We start from the raw sequence: 19521 nt of genomic DNA, 5'->3' as shown, positions 1-19521 counted from the left end.
TTTTTAAAAGGAAAACCTTAATTATCTCTTCCTGCAATTGGCACATCTGGGCAAGCTGGTTTTAGCTGGTTCTTAGCATTGCTCCAAGGAATGGCACTGATTATCTCCACCAAGGAGTAGGAAATAAGATAAATTTTGAACGGAGCACAATATGTAGGATTCTCATAAATTTTCAACATTTTCTGAGATGGATACAGTATTTATTTAACATTTGGTTCTCTTGAAAAAAAAATACAGTGAATATCAGTATAGAAATCATGGAAAATTCTATAGCAGTATTTTACCTCACAGGGACTATCCACATATCTGTCTTAGACTATGAAATAATAACAATATAATAATAATATTTGATAAGTACTGACCACTTACTGTATTCTAGGCAATTTGTTAAGTACTCTGTGGATACTACTCCATCAATAACTCTAAAAAGTAGTTATTTTTTTAATTTTTAAAATTTTCATATTTTTATTTTTAAAAGTATAATTGAAATACACATTTATATAACTTACAAGTGATCACCTACATAAATCTAGTATGCATCTGACATGATATATACTTATTAGAATACTACTGACATTATTCCCTATGCTATACTCTACATCCCCATGACTATTTTGTTACAACCAATTCGTATATCTAAATACCCTCGCCTCTTTTCCCATCTCTCACTCCTCAATCTGGCAACAATCAAAATGTTCTCTGTATCTATGAGCTCATTTTTATTGTTTATTGATCCTATTCTCTAGATTCCACGTATAAATGAAATCAAATGACATTTGTTTTTCTCTGTCTGACTTACTCCACTCAGCACGATACCCTCTAGGTCCATTCATGTTGTTGCAGATAGCAAGATTTCATTCTTTTTTTATGGCTGAGTAATAGTCCATCGTATATATGTACCACCTTTTCTTTATCTGTTCATTCACTGATGGAAATTCAGATTACCTCTATATGTTGGCTATTGTAAATAATGCTACAATGAACATATAGATGCACATCTCCCTTCAAAATAGTGTTTTGGGTTCGTTTGAATAAATATCCAGAAGTGAGATTATTGGGTCCTTCTTTATCTCTTGTTAGAGCCTTTGTTTTAGAGTCTATTTTGTCTGATATTAGCATTTCTACCCTAGCTTTTTTTTTCTTTGTTTCCATTTTCATGAAATATCTTTTCCCATCTCTTAACTTTCAGTCTGTGTGTTTTTTGATCTGAAGTGAGTCTCTTGTAGGCAACATATGAAAAAGTCTTGTTTTCTTATCCATTCAGCCACCCTATCTTTTAATTGGAACATTTAATCCATTTACATTTAAAGTAATTTTTGAAAGATATATAGTTATATAGTTATTGCCATTTTGTTATTTATATTTTTATTTATTTTTTCATTTTTCTTCTTAAAGAAGTCCCTCTAACATTTCTTGTAATACTGTTTTGGTGTTGAAGAACTCCTTTAGCTTTTTTTCTTTTTTTAATCTGGAAGCTCTTTATCTGTCTTTAGACTTTAAATGATAGCTTTGCTGAGTAGAGTAATCTTGGTTGTAGGTCCCTGCTTTTCATAACTTTGAATATTTGTGCCAATCCCTTCTGGCCTGCAAAGTTTCTGTTGAGAAATCAGCTGACAGTGTTATGGGAGCTCCCTTGTAGTTATCTAACTGCTTTTCTCTTGATGCTTTTAAGATTCTCTTTGTCTTTAACCTTTGGCATTTTAATTATGATGTGTCTAGGTATGGGCCTCTTTGGGTTCATCTTGTTTGAGACTCTCTTTGCTTCCTAGGCTTGAATGTGTATTTTCTTCACCTGATTAGGGAGGTTTTCTGTCATTATATCTTCAAATAGGTTTTCAATCCTTGCTCTCTCTTCTTCTGGTACCCTTATGATACAAATATTGGTCCACTTGATGTTGTCCCAGAGGACCCTTAAACTATCCTCATATTCTTGGATTCTTTTTTCTTTTTGTTGTACCGATTAGGTGTTTTCTGTTATCTTTTATATCTCTAATTTTGTCCTCTACTTTATTTAATCTACTATTGATTCCCTCTAATGTACTTTTTATTTCAGTTACTGCGTTCTTCATTTCAGACTGGTTTTTTTTTTTTTTTTATGTTTTGGTTATGTATTGGTTGCTGTTTGCACATTAACGGGATGGAATGACTCTCAGGTCAATCGATTGTGAGGACTAGTTGTGAGTATAGTGTAGGAGCTGTTGTGCAGGGGCTGACCCTAGAGAGAAGGATTCACTTCAGCAGGGCTCTGGTGCCTGCTGAGTCTGTTATTTGGACAAGTCATTTGTGGAGGTGCCCAGGTGGTACTCTGGCTCAGTCTGAAGTGGCAACCAGACATGCAAGCTCTGGGGCCTCCTGAGAGGGGCTCTACCACAGACCAAGTCCAGCTCCAGCCTGTGCTCTACTCAAGACCACTGGCATGAGCCACAAATCGATGCCCAGATGTCTTTCACCCACATCGGGCTTGGAGGTGCCTGAGAGGGGCATACCTTGAACTGAGGCCAGCTGCCATAGTGCCAGTCTTGGGCCTGCTCAGCAAGTGGTACAGGGCATGTTAAGGCCAGATGTTGAGTGTTTGGTATTTGTGAACTTTTGAGAGATCCTAGGAAAGTCTGCAGTATGAACCAAGACAGGCTATTTGTATGGAAAAAGCCACTGAAAGCAGCTTGAACCTGCAAGTTGGGTTGGGCATGCTCTCAGAGAATCATCAGGGTAAGGCAACTGGGGTTATCCAGCTTGATGAAGACTCAGGTATAACACTCTGCCTAATTCTGCACTCTGGGACAGGGGAGAGCTAAACAAAGAAACAGTGCCCTCTGCCAGCACTTCTGTCTGGGAGAAAGCTGACCCTCCAGTCCTTGTTCTGAAGCCAGACAATTTAGTTCCTTCGCATATATCTTGCACATTTCAAGCTGCTGCCCCAACACTGGAACTCAGTGTGAGTGAATCCAGCAGTGAGTAATTTCATGCTGGCCATTTAAGAGGAATGCCTGGGACTTCCATAGCCCTCCATCTCACTCAACCACAATCTCCACTAATTTTTACAGCCAGGAGTTGTGTGTACTTCTCTTCCCAGCCCTGGTACACCAAGCTGGGGAGCCCAGTGTGGGGCTGGGACCCCTTGCTTTTCTGGGGAGGAATCCACAGCAGAGATATCCTTCCCAATGTTTAACTACCACACGTGGGTGCGGGACCAGCCGAATTTGCATCTCTGCTCCTCCTACCTGTCTCAATGTGGCTTCCTCTGTACAGCCTCAGTTATAGACTTCTGTTCAGCTAGACTTCAGGCAATTCTCACTTATGGTTGTTCTGTAGATTAGTTGTAATTTTGACATGGTCATGAGAGGAAGCCAGCCCAGCATTTACCTATTCTATCATCTCTTTTACTCAAGAGAAATCTGGAGGACAGAGAGGCTAATTTTCTCAAAGTCACACCACTAGTATTTAGCAGAGTTCAAATCTTGAATCTACTTGATTTCAGAAGGTTCTGGTTTTGTTTAATATACTGCTATATAAGAATGATAATGAATACTGATATTTGGCAGCTTTTAGTTTTAAGATTTGTTGTATAGATACTTATAGAGGACACATTTCCTTTGCTGCCAACTAGAGAGTGGAGTCTTCTAGTTTCTGGTCTGCTTGGCTGAAGTGGTTATCTTGGTGATACACATTAATGTGCTGATAAGCCATTTGTTGCAAGTCGAAACTCAGCTATTGGTTCAATTCATGCTACATTTGCAATCTGCCTTTACTGAAGTGCAAAATTGACTTTCCTGTCATAAAGTGGTAGAAATGCAAAATAGTCTAATACCTTATATTCTTGCTCAAGTAAGATTATCTAGGCTCAGGGAAGTTTTACAATTTTCACTTTGGATAAACAGCTGTTTCAGCATGAGAGACTTGTTCAATGGTTTTAATAATGCCCCATTGGAAACTCTAGATGATAGAATGGTACTTACTCCTCAAGACAAGTCAAGTTATTTCCTGGAGAAAAACCAAAGTGTCTTCAGCTATTTGGGCAGTTGTCTGTTTGACAATATAAGAGCTACCAACCTGTGTCATGATAGAATATCAATTTGTTCTGCTAAATTCATGTGCTGTTTTACTGTAGATGGAGTAGATTTGTAATGAATTTTGTTACAGGATAATTTAATATATGCTTTATGACCAATTGACTGTGCTTCCATTTGTAAAGACTGGGGAAGGGGTAGATTTTGAAAATATAAAAGCATATACAGTAGGTGGCTTAATGAGTCCTCTTCAGCTACATACACATGTGCACAAGCGTTTACATTATACATAATTTGGTGCATGCATTGTTGAATTTCATTAACTTTAATTATTTGTAGATAATTATGTGTTCGAAGAATCATTCTCAAGTCAGAAACTAGAGCTAGTGCTTATGTTGACAATTCCCCTGGGTTATAATTAAAGTTGAATTTGCAGCGTCCTATTAACTGGGAGATGGAGGGGAATATTTCAGGTTTACCATATATTTGAATAGTAGTCAATTTTTAAACATCTTTGAAAGTGCTATATTCAAACTTAAGAGAAAGTTTGTGAAAGAAATATGGGGCACAGTTTTGCTCTTGTAGAAGAACATCATAAAAATATTTTTATTATATAGAAGATGCAGAATTTGAGTGGTAATGTAGATTCATTTTAAAACAACTTGAAGAGCAGGTTTCTTCAATTAAAAAATCTTTTCTCAGCGAGATTGCATTTGTTGCTAAGATAAAATTTTCTGTAGAATAAATAATCTAAATGTGGACCTATTTATATTTATAAACATTTATTTAGACCCGAATATAGAACATATCTAGGATACAAAATAATATCTTTAAGGACATTATGACAAGCAAACAGCAAAGAAGTAGGAAGAATATTAGGAATAATGGGAACGAAAATAATCCATAAAATCTTTAGAACAATGTTCACACATACTGGAAAAGAAGAATTAATCAGAAGATTTTTTGGTTAGATAATGTGAATCAAAGAGTAATACAGTATTTAGCTTCTAATAGAAATGAAATAAATGTAAACCATGTCCAAATCTGAAAACTGAGTTGTTTATAAATATCACTTACCTGGTTTGGGTTGTCTAGACATATTTCAGATAAATTATTTTCTGCTTTCATTCAAACCTGTTAATACATGTATTTGCTGTTGTAGGCAGCTTCCTGAAGTAGTTAAAAGTATGGGTCTGGGATTCAAATCATGACTCTAACCCATTTTAATTGTCTGAACTTATGAGAAGTACCCAACTTTTCCAGGTTTCAGTGTCCACATTGGAAAAATTAGAATGTTAATACTATCCCCTGGGTGGTTATAGTAAATAGGTGAGGTTATTTGTGAAGACCATTTAATGTAGTACTTGGTCCTCACCAAGTGCTCAATACATAGTAGAGATGTAGATATAGATTCAAGGTTTCTGTTCTGGGAAGTACTAGTATCAGACATTAATTATGTTACACTAGTCCTTGACTGTAAAGCATTCCTTTAATCATCCATATCAAAAGAAAATATAAGTAAGATGAAAAAGTAGTATTTTAGAACATACTCAGGGGGTCTCAAATTTTAATGGACAAGAAAGCTTATTGGCCTTTCTTATCTTTGTACCACTGAGAGAAATCTTTGAAAATTGTCCCCACTACCATCAGGCACTTTCTTTCCTTCCTCCACAGTCTGTCTTTCACCTGATTAAGCTTACTCATCCCTAATGTTTCAGCTTATGTGTCACTTTCACAAAGAGGCTTTCCCAACAATGAGGCTAGGTAATGTACTGATTAATTTCTCTAATGTTCTTTTATAGCATTAATTAATTAGATATATATTTTTTTTTTTATAATTCCTGTGAAAATTTTCAAAAACTATTTTTTCACCCCATACTCCCAATACCCAGCAGAATAACTTGAAGTTGTACACTCAATACATATTTATGGGGTGATTATATACATAATGATTTAGTGGGGTGAATCGATGCTTTTAATGAGTCCTTTATTGCTTATGAGTTTAATTTTGGACCTTCTATTATTCACTTCCAATATGAAATGAAGCATAGGACTTGAGTTTTTTTCCCTAAAAATGTATTTATTAAAGCTATTGCAAATGTTTAGTTTCAGTAGGTAAACCTTGTCTAATATTCCAGAGTAACTCAGCTTGGTTTAGGTAAGATTCTTGCCTCACCAAGCTGTGATTTTACAAAGGGTTGTGGCTGATAATGCTTGGGCTTTGGAATTCCACCCCACCCCTGGCAGAAGTATACCAATGATCTGGTTTTGATAAATTATTGCTTTTTAGGCAGTTCCCCTATTGCCTTTGCTGAAGCAGATAAAATTGTGACTCAGACTACTTGCTATGCCAGCCTCCTATAAAGTTGACATGGATCCAAATCTTTCTGGAGGGCTATTATAGTACAATTTCATTATAATCAAATCATATCAAGTCTATATTAAGAAAAAAGCATTGTACAAATGTTTTCTAAGTTTAAATGTAATTTTCTGAGTATTTTGAAACTGAAACAAATTATTTCCATACGATTATGTGGTGCTTTAAAAAATGAATTTATTTGGCTACCCAAGTTAACAATTGCAACGCCAAAAGAGTCCTTTTATGGTGTTTTATCAGGTGTTTACATATGTTAATTCTACTTTTAAGTATTAAAAAAATATTCTTAATATAAATTGTGAAAAAATTATAAATTATGTTATTAATTATATCATCCCAATAATTTAAATAAATCCTCTGAAATTCATAATACTTGTACATACACTCACACATAAACACACACACAGAGTTACACATAAAGATTATAATCTGAAGAGAGGCAAAGTATTTAGGAAAAAATATTAGGTAATTAAAGAACGATCTGAGAAAAGTCCAAACTAGAAGGTCAAATAAAAGCCCCAGTGAACCGAATTTCTCTGATTTGGGTGAAGAAAAGCTAAAAGTAACTCAAGTTGTCCTGGAGAAATCTTATATCCAGGCAACTTGGACAGTTTAGGCAGAGGCTATCAATGCCCCTGCTTCATAATTTACTGACTTTCAACTATGCCATGTTGCCTCCATACAATTTTTTTTTTCTTTTTTTTAGGTGAGGCCACCCTTGGTTGACCTCACAGATTAAAAGGACCTTGTCAGCTTACAATCTCTTATTTTTTATTTATTTTTTATGCCTACAGCACCTGGTCTTCCAAGGTGGTTTCCCATCCAAGTACTAACCAAGCCTGACTCTGCTTAGCTTCTGAGACTGAATTTTTAACTAGCTTCCAGTGTTTATTCTTATAAACATTTAGAATGACTATAATGCTGCTTTTCATTATTAAACAAGAAAAGATCCATCCAGCGTAGTGTTTGCATTTGGAGAAAGTGTGTGGAGTGTTTTTTTTGCCCTTTACACTCTCCAGGGTTACATTGACAGCAATGGTGAATGCAGCCCCCGAAGCAATTCTAGGTAGCATTCTGGTCAAGTCCATTTGACCAAGCTTAGAACTTCTGCTCTGATTACTGACGTCTCTGACAAAGAGATTTCCTCTACTAGAAACACAGCACTGGAAATAAATATACAAAGCACTGGAAAATAAAAAAAGAAACACTAGGATCACTATGAAACAAAATTAACCACAAAATCATGCATCTACAAGAAATTCTATTGTAAATTTTCAACTTCTAAATATGTAAATATGAAATGAATGAACTCTTTAAAATCTTGTTCTCTGATAATTCCAAATTGAAAATATAAATTTCTTATCCCAGTGCCTGATATTGAAGTGATATTTTCATAGCTTACGGAAATACAAATACTAACATTGAATTAAATGCTAACATTGGGAAGAAATGAAATAAAATAAATAGGAAACTCAGAATTTTCATTACTGCGTTTTGTTGTTCAATGTATGATAGAATCCCCTGGTATCTATTTATGAAATATTTAGCATGTTTATTTGGAGGGAATGTTTTTCATAAAACAATAGTGATAGTCTTCAGTAAATCATTACCTTGGATTTTAGTTTCAACTGCTTTACCATACTTGCTTATTTCCTTATTAAATAAGATGTGTGGCTAACCCCTAAAGCCCTTTCGAAAAGACTTTGAATAAATGTCTTTACATTATTGAAGTTTTTTGTATGTGACTCATTGATATTCTAGAAGATAAACGTGTTCATTATTAGCCTTGTTTGTTTTTAATTTAGATGAGTTAAATTATATTTTATTAAACTTCATTGGCTTCTCAAGCAAGCAATATGAATGTAGCTTGCATACTATAAGCCTTGTCTTAGCCACTTTATCTCATTGCTGCTAGAGTACTAAGTTGAGATGAATTTTCTTTTTGCAGTTGATAATATTTCTTTAGAAATTGTGTCAGATCGCAGTCATGATTGACGAATTGCTTGGATTTACTCCTGTGTGCTGTTGCTGCATTAATTTGTTGGTAATGTTTGAATCTGCCACCTTGCATCTCTATCCCACCAGTTTTCTTGCTTCGGGCTGTTGTGACTAATGACAAAATGATTTCAAACTAAATCATATTTTAAAAATTCAGATGATGCTTAGGTGCTTTTCTTGTTTGTAACCACTGTGTGTCTGCTGAATACTGATGGAGCAACTCTGTCTCTACCGACTGTTTGAAACATAACATTACTCTGACTGACACATTAGTTGTTCCAAAACCTGAAGGCTATGTGAATATTATTATTCCTAGTGGGTCCTGTGCCAGGTTGGTCAGCAGATTTCTCAATCCTTTCATGGTTTGTCATCATGGAAAATGACAACTTTTTCCATAGTAGACCTTAACATAACAGTACAAAATAACTTCAGTATCATTTGGCTGTTTGGCAGAGAGCAAAGATTTAAGCTTCAAATAGGTCTAATTTTGCTTTCCTTTTTGTAAATTCTGATATATAGATTACTGATAGAATTCTTAGGCATTCTAAGTCACACTTCGGATTGAGTCAAATAATTTCAATGCCTTACGCACTATCTGCAATCTTCTAGAAATCTGCCCCATAAACAAAGAAATCATAATCTGGAAGTTAGATAGAAAGCTTTTTATATTCTTTCTTTAATTTCTTTAATTCGAAAAAGAACCTTGATTCAGTATTATATCTATTTTATTGAAATGTATTAAAAATGAAGTAGGTGCTTCCAGTGTTTATTAGCCTAGAGCAATTAATAAGGTAGTCTTTATACTCTAGAAGTTTACTAATCATTTTAAATTGGAAATAAAAATATTTGATCTTGTTTTCAGATGGCTATCCTGGTGACACTCTTCATGCTGTTTCCTCCAATTTCATAAAGTCTCTTGTTTCATTGATTCTTGTTTCCAATCTCCACAGACGAATCCTGTCTCTTTGGTTTGAGCTCATTTTTCTCTCCGGGCATGTTCTTTAAGTCTATGCTTACATTTCTTGATACTTATAACTTGTATAATAGTAGATGTTTTCAGAACATAATTTTCAAATTGCCAAAAATGTGACTTGTACAAATATGGAATGGGCGTATATCAGTTTTTTTCAACTCCTTAATTAATAAGGGAACCACTTAAATAATTAATCTGGTTCAAAATCTTTTTGAGGAATAGCTATAAGTAACCTGAAAAAAAGGAATATTAGATTAAGATTGCTAGGTTAGATACAGAAGTGGGTAATATCATATCAGGCAACAAAATCATAATTTTTGTGGGCTTTTCTACTGGACAGGAATTTACAAGTTAACATGTAACTTCACAGTGTTTTGGCTCAAATCCAATATTAAATAGCAAAATCAAATTCAAGTAAATTCTCCTAGAGGCTTAATAATCCTTGGGTGGACTTGTTAAACAATGCTCCAATATGACATTGAAAGGATGGGTTGTAATCATTTCTGATTTCCAAGTCTTGAATAATTTTTAAACAATATGCTTGATGATTACAAATACTTGACTGATTCAAATGGATAGGTGTAGTTTATTAAGTTTTTTAATGCCTTCTCCACATTTATGCACCGAGAGGCTACATGACATGACAGAACATTCAGTAAATAATTCACTGTATGACTTCCAGCCAGTCATGATCTTTCTGCTTTTATTTGACTCTGCTATAAAATGAGGAACTGAAATAAGTTGATCACTTAAAACGCAGTTGTAAAATACTGTTATTCTTTAAGAATGGCATTTTAAAAGGCAAAATATCTTGGTACTTTAACTAGGATGTAGAGTTAGGAAACAGGGCCCCTAATGGTCTTCAATAAATTCTGGGCTGGCCAGAATTATCCCAGAATGTCTAAGAAACTTCTCCTAAGAGGTTTTGCAATACCTCCTATTAGGATCTTTGATTTAATTGGTTTATATACCTCACCCAGTGCCACAACAATGTTGTATAATAAATAACTACAAATCCTCAGTGTCATACAATGAACATTTATTTTTACTCTCAAGTTTATGAGTTAACTGGAAAGTTCTGTTGATCTTGATTAGGCTTGGCTGGGCAATTTCTCAACTCTTAGCTGGGACAAACTCATGTGTCTAGTGGTCAATTAGCTGTTGGGTTCTAGGATAGCCTGACTGGGATGGCAGGTTCTGCTCAAAAGGATCTCTCTAGCAGGCTAGCCCAACTTTGTTCTTATGGCATTGGTAGCAGTGTTTTGAGAGAGAGTAGAAGCAACCAAGAACTATTAAGGCTGAATCTCAGAAATGACACACCATCACTTCTACGACATACCGTTGACCAAAGAAAATCATGAGAAAGTCTGCAGGGAAATAGACTCCTTCTCTTGGTGGAGGAGGCATGGGGCATTACAAGGGGTGTAAATATAGAGAAGGAGGACAAATTAGTGCCATTTTTGTATTCAGTCAACTGTAAAGAACATGAGTTGAGATTTCAAGAAGTTTCAGAAGAATACCGATCTAGAGGGAAAGAAAATGGGGTATTATAAATGTTTTTGTGATTTATTCTGGGATGCAGTTATTAAATTTAGTTTTATACTTTCAGGTCTTACTTTCAAAATTCATTAAAGATGATTAGATCAGTGTTTAGGGCTCATTATTCCATATTACTGAGACAAAGCTCTTCTGAATACTATACCAAATGCTATATGAATGTTGAGATTTTCCAGTCTGGCTGATGGGAACATGCATGATTTTGAGCTTTGTGTATGCTAGGTACGAGTTCTTCTCATTTTTTTCAAGTGGTTCTTTTTGGAGACTTGGGTATTTCCTCTCACTCATAAATTGATCTGTGCTTAGCAAAATAATCAATGCGGACTATTCAGTTTTTAGAGTTTTCTCTTTCTTTAGCATATGCTTCTATGTTACATTTTCCTATGAACTTTAGCCATCTTGATTTCTCCAGATTTTCAGCTTCATCTCCTCAATTCAGGACATCTGTTGGATTTGTCCCGGATTTCCTTTCCTGCACCACAGCATGGGAACACTCAAGTTTGTTTCTTCTCTTTCACTGATTATGATTCTATGTTGTCTAATGCCCAGTGTCTTGAAAAAACAGTTGTTTCCCATATTTTGTCCAGCTTTGATAGTCATTTCATGCAGGAGAGTAAATTTAGTCCCTGTTATTCCATTTGGCCAAAAGTAGAAGTCTCCAATTCTCAGAATTTATTCTAAGGAAAACAATGGGTTTCTAAAGACTATGGGCAACCTAACTTTTGGTAGAAGACAATATGTCAATATCGAATTATATTTGAAAATACATATTCCTCTCCTGCTTGTCCAATTGGTCCTTTACTACTTTATTCCTTTTAGTCCTTAGTATATTTAGCATTTTGCCACAGTTTGACCCTCCATTATGTTTTACTTTTTGTTATATTCTTGATTGTATCATGTGTGTGGATGTACATATTGTCTTACCAATGATAGTGTAAGCTCTTTAAATGTTGTGCATATGCCTTATACTTCACATTTTTCACCATTGTGTATAATGTTAAAACATTGTGTATAATGTTTTAGAATTAATGTTAATCAATTAACAATATTCTTTTCTATAAAAAGGGACTCAAAATCTGAGTATTAATTAAATGACATTTACTACGTGCTTTGTAAAGGAAAAGTGCAGGGTAAATAATGGTAATTTAGCTTTTAGGTTGAAGTCAATTGTGGTTTCAGTTGTCTCCACCAAAATTATGTGCCATATGTAGACTGAAATTTCTCATGAATTCAACTACACGTTGCTTAGAAGAATGCTCTAGGCTGACTTGAAGAATACTTTCTAAACCTCTCAGATCCTGTTTTGGCTCTCATTTTATGAAGTTTATTTTGTCTACTCACAAAACTTGAAGTCATAATTCATAAGTGTATGAGATATGGATCAAATACTTTCAGATTGCTTGATGAGTGTGATACTGAGAAAAGATTGTATTTGTAGAATAAATATTTTTTCTAAAGTGAGTTCTTGATTATATATCATATTATATGTGCAATTTCTTTTAGGTTGGCTTCTACTAATCACATGCTTGTGAGCTGTTCTTCTCCCTCCCTCTCTTCTATTTCTCACTCATCATTTATTTCATAAAATGGTAGAAAGGGAAGGTATAGAAAGTAATAACTATATACCCTTAATATAAAAAAACGACATGATTATTTAATAAATCATTTAAGCAATTGCTTTCCTTCATTAGTATGGACTATCTATACTTAGCTGTATAGTTATTTATTGTGCATGTCAAACTACAAAGAGAATTAATTTAAATATTTTCATGCATCTGCATTCAAATATAGTCTTGTTCTACACATAATATAATTTGATGAAAAATACTGAATTCGATTTTTATTTAATCACTTTTTATTGGTAAGTAATTTGAACTCAGATATTTATGCAGTGATATGATAATGCTATTTATATATCTAATACATTTTATTAAAATAAAATTTTCCTTTCTATTTTCATTATTAATCATGGTAAAAACCTAAAATGCATTTGGATTTCTAGATTTAAATAATGTGTATGATTGCCTATATAATTTTATGAAAATAAATTCCAGGGATTTAGAAATGAAAGCTTTTGGAGTTTTTTTAAAGGAATGGTATGTGCACATAGATTGTTATTATTGTTGTTTTTCTATGCAAGAGAATACGTCAAGTTCTTCATATTTATAATGCAAACATATACAAAACTCATTGAAGTATATGCAACATATCACAGAATATTATTTACAATAAAACTGAGTGAATAAGTTTTACAGCTGTCATCATGAACTAAAGTGTAAATCTAGTTTTTAGTTCTAGAAACCTAATCTTCTTTCTATAGATTTAAATTCTACTTATTTATGAGAATGGCTAATATTTTGAAATAGATTTTTGATTCAGAGTTTCAAATATATACATGTTATTTTTGGTAAGCTTTTATATCAAGCTGAATGGCTATAGCATTTTAATAAAGGTTTATTTTATAGAAACTAATTTTAATTATTTGATCTATTTAAGCTTTGTTTAAATCTACCTAAATGACATACCAATATAATTTTTAATATACTTTTTCAGAACACAAATGCAAATCTGAACATGAGGAAAAGAACGAATGCCTTGGTTCACTCTGAGTCTGATGTTGGCATCAGAACTGAGGTAGGAAACCATTTGAGCAGATCTTCTATGGCTGTTCAAGAATCTTCTGAAGCCACATCACAGTCTTACTTAGCTTCTAGTCCAAATCCGTTCAGCCATGCAAATGCAGCTGAAACTATTTCTGCTGCAAGAGCTCTTCCGTCTGCTTCTTCTACTCCTAGTAGAACTGGGTATGTGCCCCGGCAAGCTTCAGTTGGATCTGCTTCTACCCACCATATGTTTGGATCAAGACTGGAGCGAATTAAGACCACAGTTAATACTATAGGGGCTTCTGGAAAGTTGTCAGCCATTACTTCTCCCTCTTCTCCACCGCCTTCCGGATCTGGCACAAGTAAAATAGACAAATATGCCCGTATTCTCTTTCCAGTAACATTTGGGGCATTTAACATGGTCTATTGGGTTGTTTATTTATCTAAAGACACTATGGAGAAATCAGAAAGCCTAATGTAATTTTTTTTTGCTATGGTAGTTTCCTAAAATATGATATACTTAATGCAGAATGTCTTTTTAAATGTTTTTAAAGATAAACAGTTGTTCTTTACTAAAATAAAAATTCTATGTAATTTTTCCATTTAAAAAATTCAAGCCAGTTATTGGGAGAGTTAATTCTCAGTGAAGAGAAAGTGAGCCAATTTTTATTTCAGAAAAACTATTTCAATAGAATCAATTCATCCTTCAAAGTAGATGGATTACAGACCATCCTGGAAAGTTGGGACTAGTGAAATAGGGCTATTAAAGATAGCTGGTGCATTTTTTGCATTGAAATTTGAAAACAGACTATGACATTTTTTAATGTACACCATGACTATCAACCAACCACCCTAAATTTCCCAGTGGCATGGCCATTAATCAGAATTGTTTATTGGATATCATATGCGGTGACTTTGGAGATCCTCTTACCTAGTGTCTACAAGAAAAAGACTTTTCTTGCTAAACGAAACACTTTTAAAAGTTAAATGGAACAAAACAAATACTGATCAATAGAGTGAAACTTCTGCTGCATCAAAAACAAAGAAAGAGACCAGGGAAAATATGTTTCCTGTCATATGTTGTCCAAACAGGACTTAACAGTTGACTTGAAAATTTGTGCTTTGAGCCAAAGTTTAACTCATTATATGAATTCTTTTTGATAGTAGTTCATTCAGATATGTATTCTTTTAACATGTTTATTCAGAGCCTATCAGGTCCCAGGCACTATGCTAGATATTGTCTCTCTAGGAAAGCTCTTTCACCTTTACCTACAGTATTACTGAAATAGTAGAACAGTCAATGCATGCTAATAAACCATAAAGTAGCAGAAGCCATTGCATTCTTTAATGGAGAAAAATTACTTAGAGCCTGAAAACGTTCAAAATATTTGTGTCTCCTATATTGGTAGAAGATAACAGGTATATTGTTCACATGGCCACTTTGGAGATAAGTATACATTAAAACAACTTCAACTTACTTCAAAATGTAATAAAAATGTGGTACAGATTTTTTTATAAGTGAAAAGAAATGTGTACCTGAAAGTAGAAATCTGGGCACTGTAAGACCTTATAGATTACTTGTCTCAAATATGATCAGAATCACAGAATAGTTTTTGATCAGAATCACAGAATCATCAGAATTAGGAACTCAATACAAGAACATTCAGATGCTTTTCCCAATATAGATTTGTATTAGCTGGTGAAATGCTAACCTTCTGGGGAGTTCTTGTGTCTGTAGTTCTGTGTTTCTGGATAGTTTTGTGTTTATTTTGAATAAAGTTTTTGTACAATTTCATAACTAAGTTGGATATTTTAAATTTAAAAGAGCGGCAAAGGAATGGAGTAAAAAAAATCATAGCCAAGGGGTAGGATGCCACTGACTCTGTGATGTAATTTATCAGGATTTTCATTTACCGACTTTTCTTTTTCATTAGGTAGACTTAACAACTTAATTGAATTCTTTGCAGCTGTCTTACGCGACTAAATCCAGGTCTAGTTTTTTGTTGTGTTGCTTCCAGATTTTTCGTCTATACTTCTCTCTTTCTGATCTGGGTTTTGTGAATGAATGTGTTCTACATGTTTTGGGGACCATTTTGATCTATTATTTTTTAGAAAAGACATGATATTAATTGGCATTAGTTTTTTAGTTATTGCTTTGCCTTGAAATGGTTATATATGAGACCCATAAAATATGCAAATGCCAAATATTAATTTTGAATCACATATCAGGAATTCCTTCTTGGTTATCTCTCTAGATATTTCCTAGAATAATCAACAGTTTTAAGGTTGAAAGATGCTTTAGAAATAATCCAATCCAAACTCCTCTTTTATAAATTGGCAGTAATATGAGGCCCAGTAAAATTGGTATAAATGTACATATTTAATAAAGAGAACTTGTACAAAAAGCTCATTCATCATTATTTCATCCATGTGAGCAGATTTCTACCCTTGAGAGCAATGCTTGGAAAGTACGATTTTTCATTATTCTAACAAAATGACCTTATTTCTTCGGTGAGAAATATACTCCTTGCTTCTTTATTAGTCTATTCTTAAGAAATATTTCATTGGATTTCTTTTTTAAAAAATAAATTCTTCTCCTACATATTTTACAGATACTAAAGGGATAAAAATAAATAGTTTTAGATTTGTAGACCATAGATCCAAATGAACTCATAGTTTTTTTTCTTATCTTTGTGTATGAAGGAGATTCTAAATAAATCAGATGGTCAAATAAAGAGAAAGCGCAAAATTAACCAAGGATTCTTAATTCTTAATCTGACGAATAAATTGACCAGAAAGTCTAATCACTAATACACAAAAAAATTATTTTATTTGTATACACTGTTAATATTAATAATGTATAGTTTATTTTTCCCAACTGAATTCTATCAAATTAATTCAAGGCTAAATTTTTTATTCTGGTCATCATTTCTATCTTTTCAATAACTCAGAGCTACATTAAACAGGACACTTGTGAAGAACCAGTCACTTTTTTCTGTTAGAAAATCTAACAGGCATCATTAGGAGAGCCCAAAGTTCTAGCAATCTGTCAAGAATAGTTCCAGCTGAGAGTAGTACCTTTGTATGTTTCTACCTTTTAAATATGAAGTTCAGGTGTTTTATTCAGTACCAGTATCTATAGTCTAGATTTAAACTCCACACCAACCACTAACTGCTACATAATTCTAATTTCCTCCGGGCATGACTAGGTATGATAACATATTTACATGATTAATCCACAGTTTAAAATGACTTGTTTTGTGCATATACAGATTATTTGAGTGGTGTATATTTTAAATTAGACATCACAAATCTTGAATTAGAGTAGGCGGAGAGTAGAGTCATCCTCTTTTACTGATGGAAGTGAATCATAGAAAAGTTAGTGATAAAGATACATCACAGGGCTGAAATGAACTTTGAAAGGTAATTTTTTAGTCACCTCACCTTAGCAGTGACCATGTTTCAAGCAATACATAAAAATTTGATTGTGGTTTGCTTTACTCATGAACTGGTAATACTGCCTGGCCTAGAAAAAAAATTCCCCACTCTCCGCTTTCCTATTTCCCAATGGTTCCTCTACTAGGTTTGCAAATAATCTCTATTGAAAAAGCACCAGGTGGAGAAATGGATGGTAAGATTTCAAGTTCTGACGCTTAGACAAGTCACTTAACCTCTCAGGTATGATTCCTTATTTATAAAAGGAGATTAAATAATACCTAATATTTCTTTCAGTTTTAATATTCTTTGGTTCTCATGTAGACTAAATGTAAGCAAATTCTTGAGATGGATACACTCAATATTTTGTTCCACAAATAAATGTTTACCGGGAAAAAGACCCTTGATTTTAATTTGACTGCTTAATTAGTTTTAGCTCACAACTTGCCTCCAACTAAGGTTTCCTTACCTTAAAAGAAATAGCATCTCTTCATTTAGATTACATATTTTCTTCCCTGTGGAAGACTTCATTATTTAAAGACTAAAGAATTTTAGTTCTTTCTTTTTTCTGGGTTTTAACTCATCTTTACTAAACAGGCTCCTGCTTAATGTTGGGTGCAGTGATGAGTTTTAGATGTACTTAGATAAACAAAACCGGTTCCTTTCCTTATAGGTTCCTTATAGTCTGGTCGTGATGATAGATATGTAGATAAATAACTATGGAGTGTAATATGTACTGCAGTAGCATAGAGATGAGACAAGGTGCTATGAGTGAGCACTCACCTCAGGCACAAAATATACGGGAGCACCAAAATCCTCAATAATCAAGATAAATAATGTTTTGAAAGAATATTTTAAAAATTCAAAATTCATACAAAAATCTCTGATGAATGAATACCCATATTTTAAATAAAGATAGGATCAATATTAATATTTCCTTTTGATTCAGGTTCTATTATTGCTTGGCTTGGCACTGATCTAGAGGTTAGAAAAAGGATGCACATAATTTTATAACTTTGTTGGTGAGAAGAAAAAAAGAGTGATGGCAGGGAAGGCTTCACAGAGATAATAGTAAACCGAATTCTGTAAAATAATTTGAAGTTCTAGTCCCTCTATCTACTCTACAAACAATGAAAGCACATTTTTAGCACCACCTGAAGCATGAAAAAAAGACATAGATTTGGAACTTCAAGGGGAACTCTTACTACAAATAGTTTAGGGTAGTGGGAGAGATGAGTGAATGTGAGAAATGAAAGTTGGTGATGTTGGAAGGAATTGTGGGGCTGGATTAGAGAGAATTTTGTGTAAATTACCAAAGAGATTGGATTTGATCTCGAATTAGTGGCGATTTATTGAAAATTCTGCAGGATAATTAGATGAAGATGCACATACTACATTTCTGTTTCAGAGAAATCACCTGATTGCTGTCTGAGCGAATGGAATGGAGGACCATTAATCCCTAGGTAGTACACAAATTGAGATATCTCCTTCTCTCTCTCAGTTAACCTTACATTTCTTTTTTTTTAATTTTAATCTAAATGATTTCATAGTCATTTGTAAAAATGATATATGATTGTTAAAAATAAAGATAGATATTGCAGAAATTTAAAAATCTAAAATCCCACCACTAAGAATCTAATATTTTATTAATATCATGCCAGATACTTTGTATAGATATGTTTGTATAGAAGGATGGACTGATTGATTACAAGAGAAAATTTATAAATGTAGGAGCCGAATATTCTGTATGTGAATGTTGTTGCTAAGTAATAAAAAAATTAAATTTAACTTTACCTCCATTTAAGAAAAAATATGCTAGAGTAAAATGAAGAGATCGTTGAAATGTAGATAGTGTTTGTTCAAAGCAAGACATTTTGAGGACTGTCTTTTTATTCTAGATTTCAATTTTATTTCAGATTATGTTTCTTATTATGTGTCTAAATAAATTTTTCTTTCAGAATGTTAATTATGTTAAATCTCTTGTCTCTGTAACTATTTATAATATTCTATATAATCACTTTTGTATTTTTAAATTTGTTAACTTTTGCTAAGCATAACCCAAGTGAGTTTTTAGTTGTATGTTATTTTGTAAACTCTAACGTGATATTCAGATTCATAATGGTTTTAGTCTTCTCCATTGCTGTTTTAGTCTGTGCCATTTTATTTTTTTTCATTTAATTCTGTTTGTATAACCTCTATTGAAAATTGTATCTTTTTTGAGTATCTTACACTGTTAATAAGATCATGTATATAATCTATTTGAGATTACAGAAAACTATTTATATAAACTTTTCCTCTGTTTTCTAGATAAACTTTATCTGCTTTTTCATTGTGTGTTTGCCTCCTTTGCCTATGTTCCATGCTGGTTTCTTTCTATTAATCACTGAATGAAGTCAGCTATTTACTGAATGAATCAGATCCTCCCACAGCAGCTATTTAAATTTCAGGTTTTAAGCCCACCTCCCCAAATCTTCCACCAAGGGACCATATTTTTTCTCTATTTTTGACATTCGGGTGGTCTATGTGGTGTATATTGTAAAACTCTTTCAATTTTACTTTCTCTGTGTTGTT

General features: G+C 33.4%; 1 protein-coding gene across 1 annotated transcript in view; it reads left to right on the top strand.

Moving 5' to 3' along the window:
• The window catches only part of GABRA4 (gamma-aminobutyric acid type A receptor alpha4 subunit), a 57723-nt gene extending 43727 nt beyond the window's left edge, over positions 1–13996 (top strand). Inside the window, exon 8 of the mRNA XM_011362825.1 lies at positions 13466–13996. Within this exon, the coding sequence (XP_011361127.1) occupies positions 13466–13996 (531 nt within the window). The remainder of the gene's footprint in view (positions 1–13465) is intronic.
• The last annotated feature ends 5525 nt before the right edge of the window (positions 13997–19521 follow it).

This window comes from Pteropus vampyrus, unplaced genomic scaffold (genome assembly GCF_000151845.1).
Source record: "Pteropus vampyrus isolate Shadow unplaced genomic scaffold, Pvam_2.0 Scaffold79, whole genome shotgun sequence".
Taxonomy (NCBI): Eukaryota; Metazoa; Chordata; class Mammalia; order Chiroptera; family Pteropodidae; genus Pteropus; species Pteropus vampyrus.
This window is presented reverse-complemented; position numbering and strand designations above follow the sequence as displayed.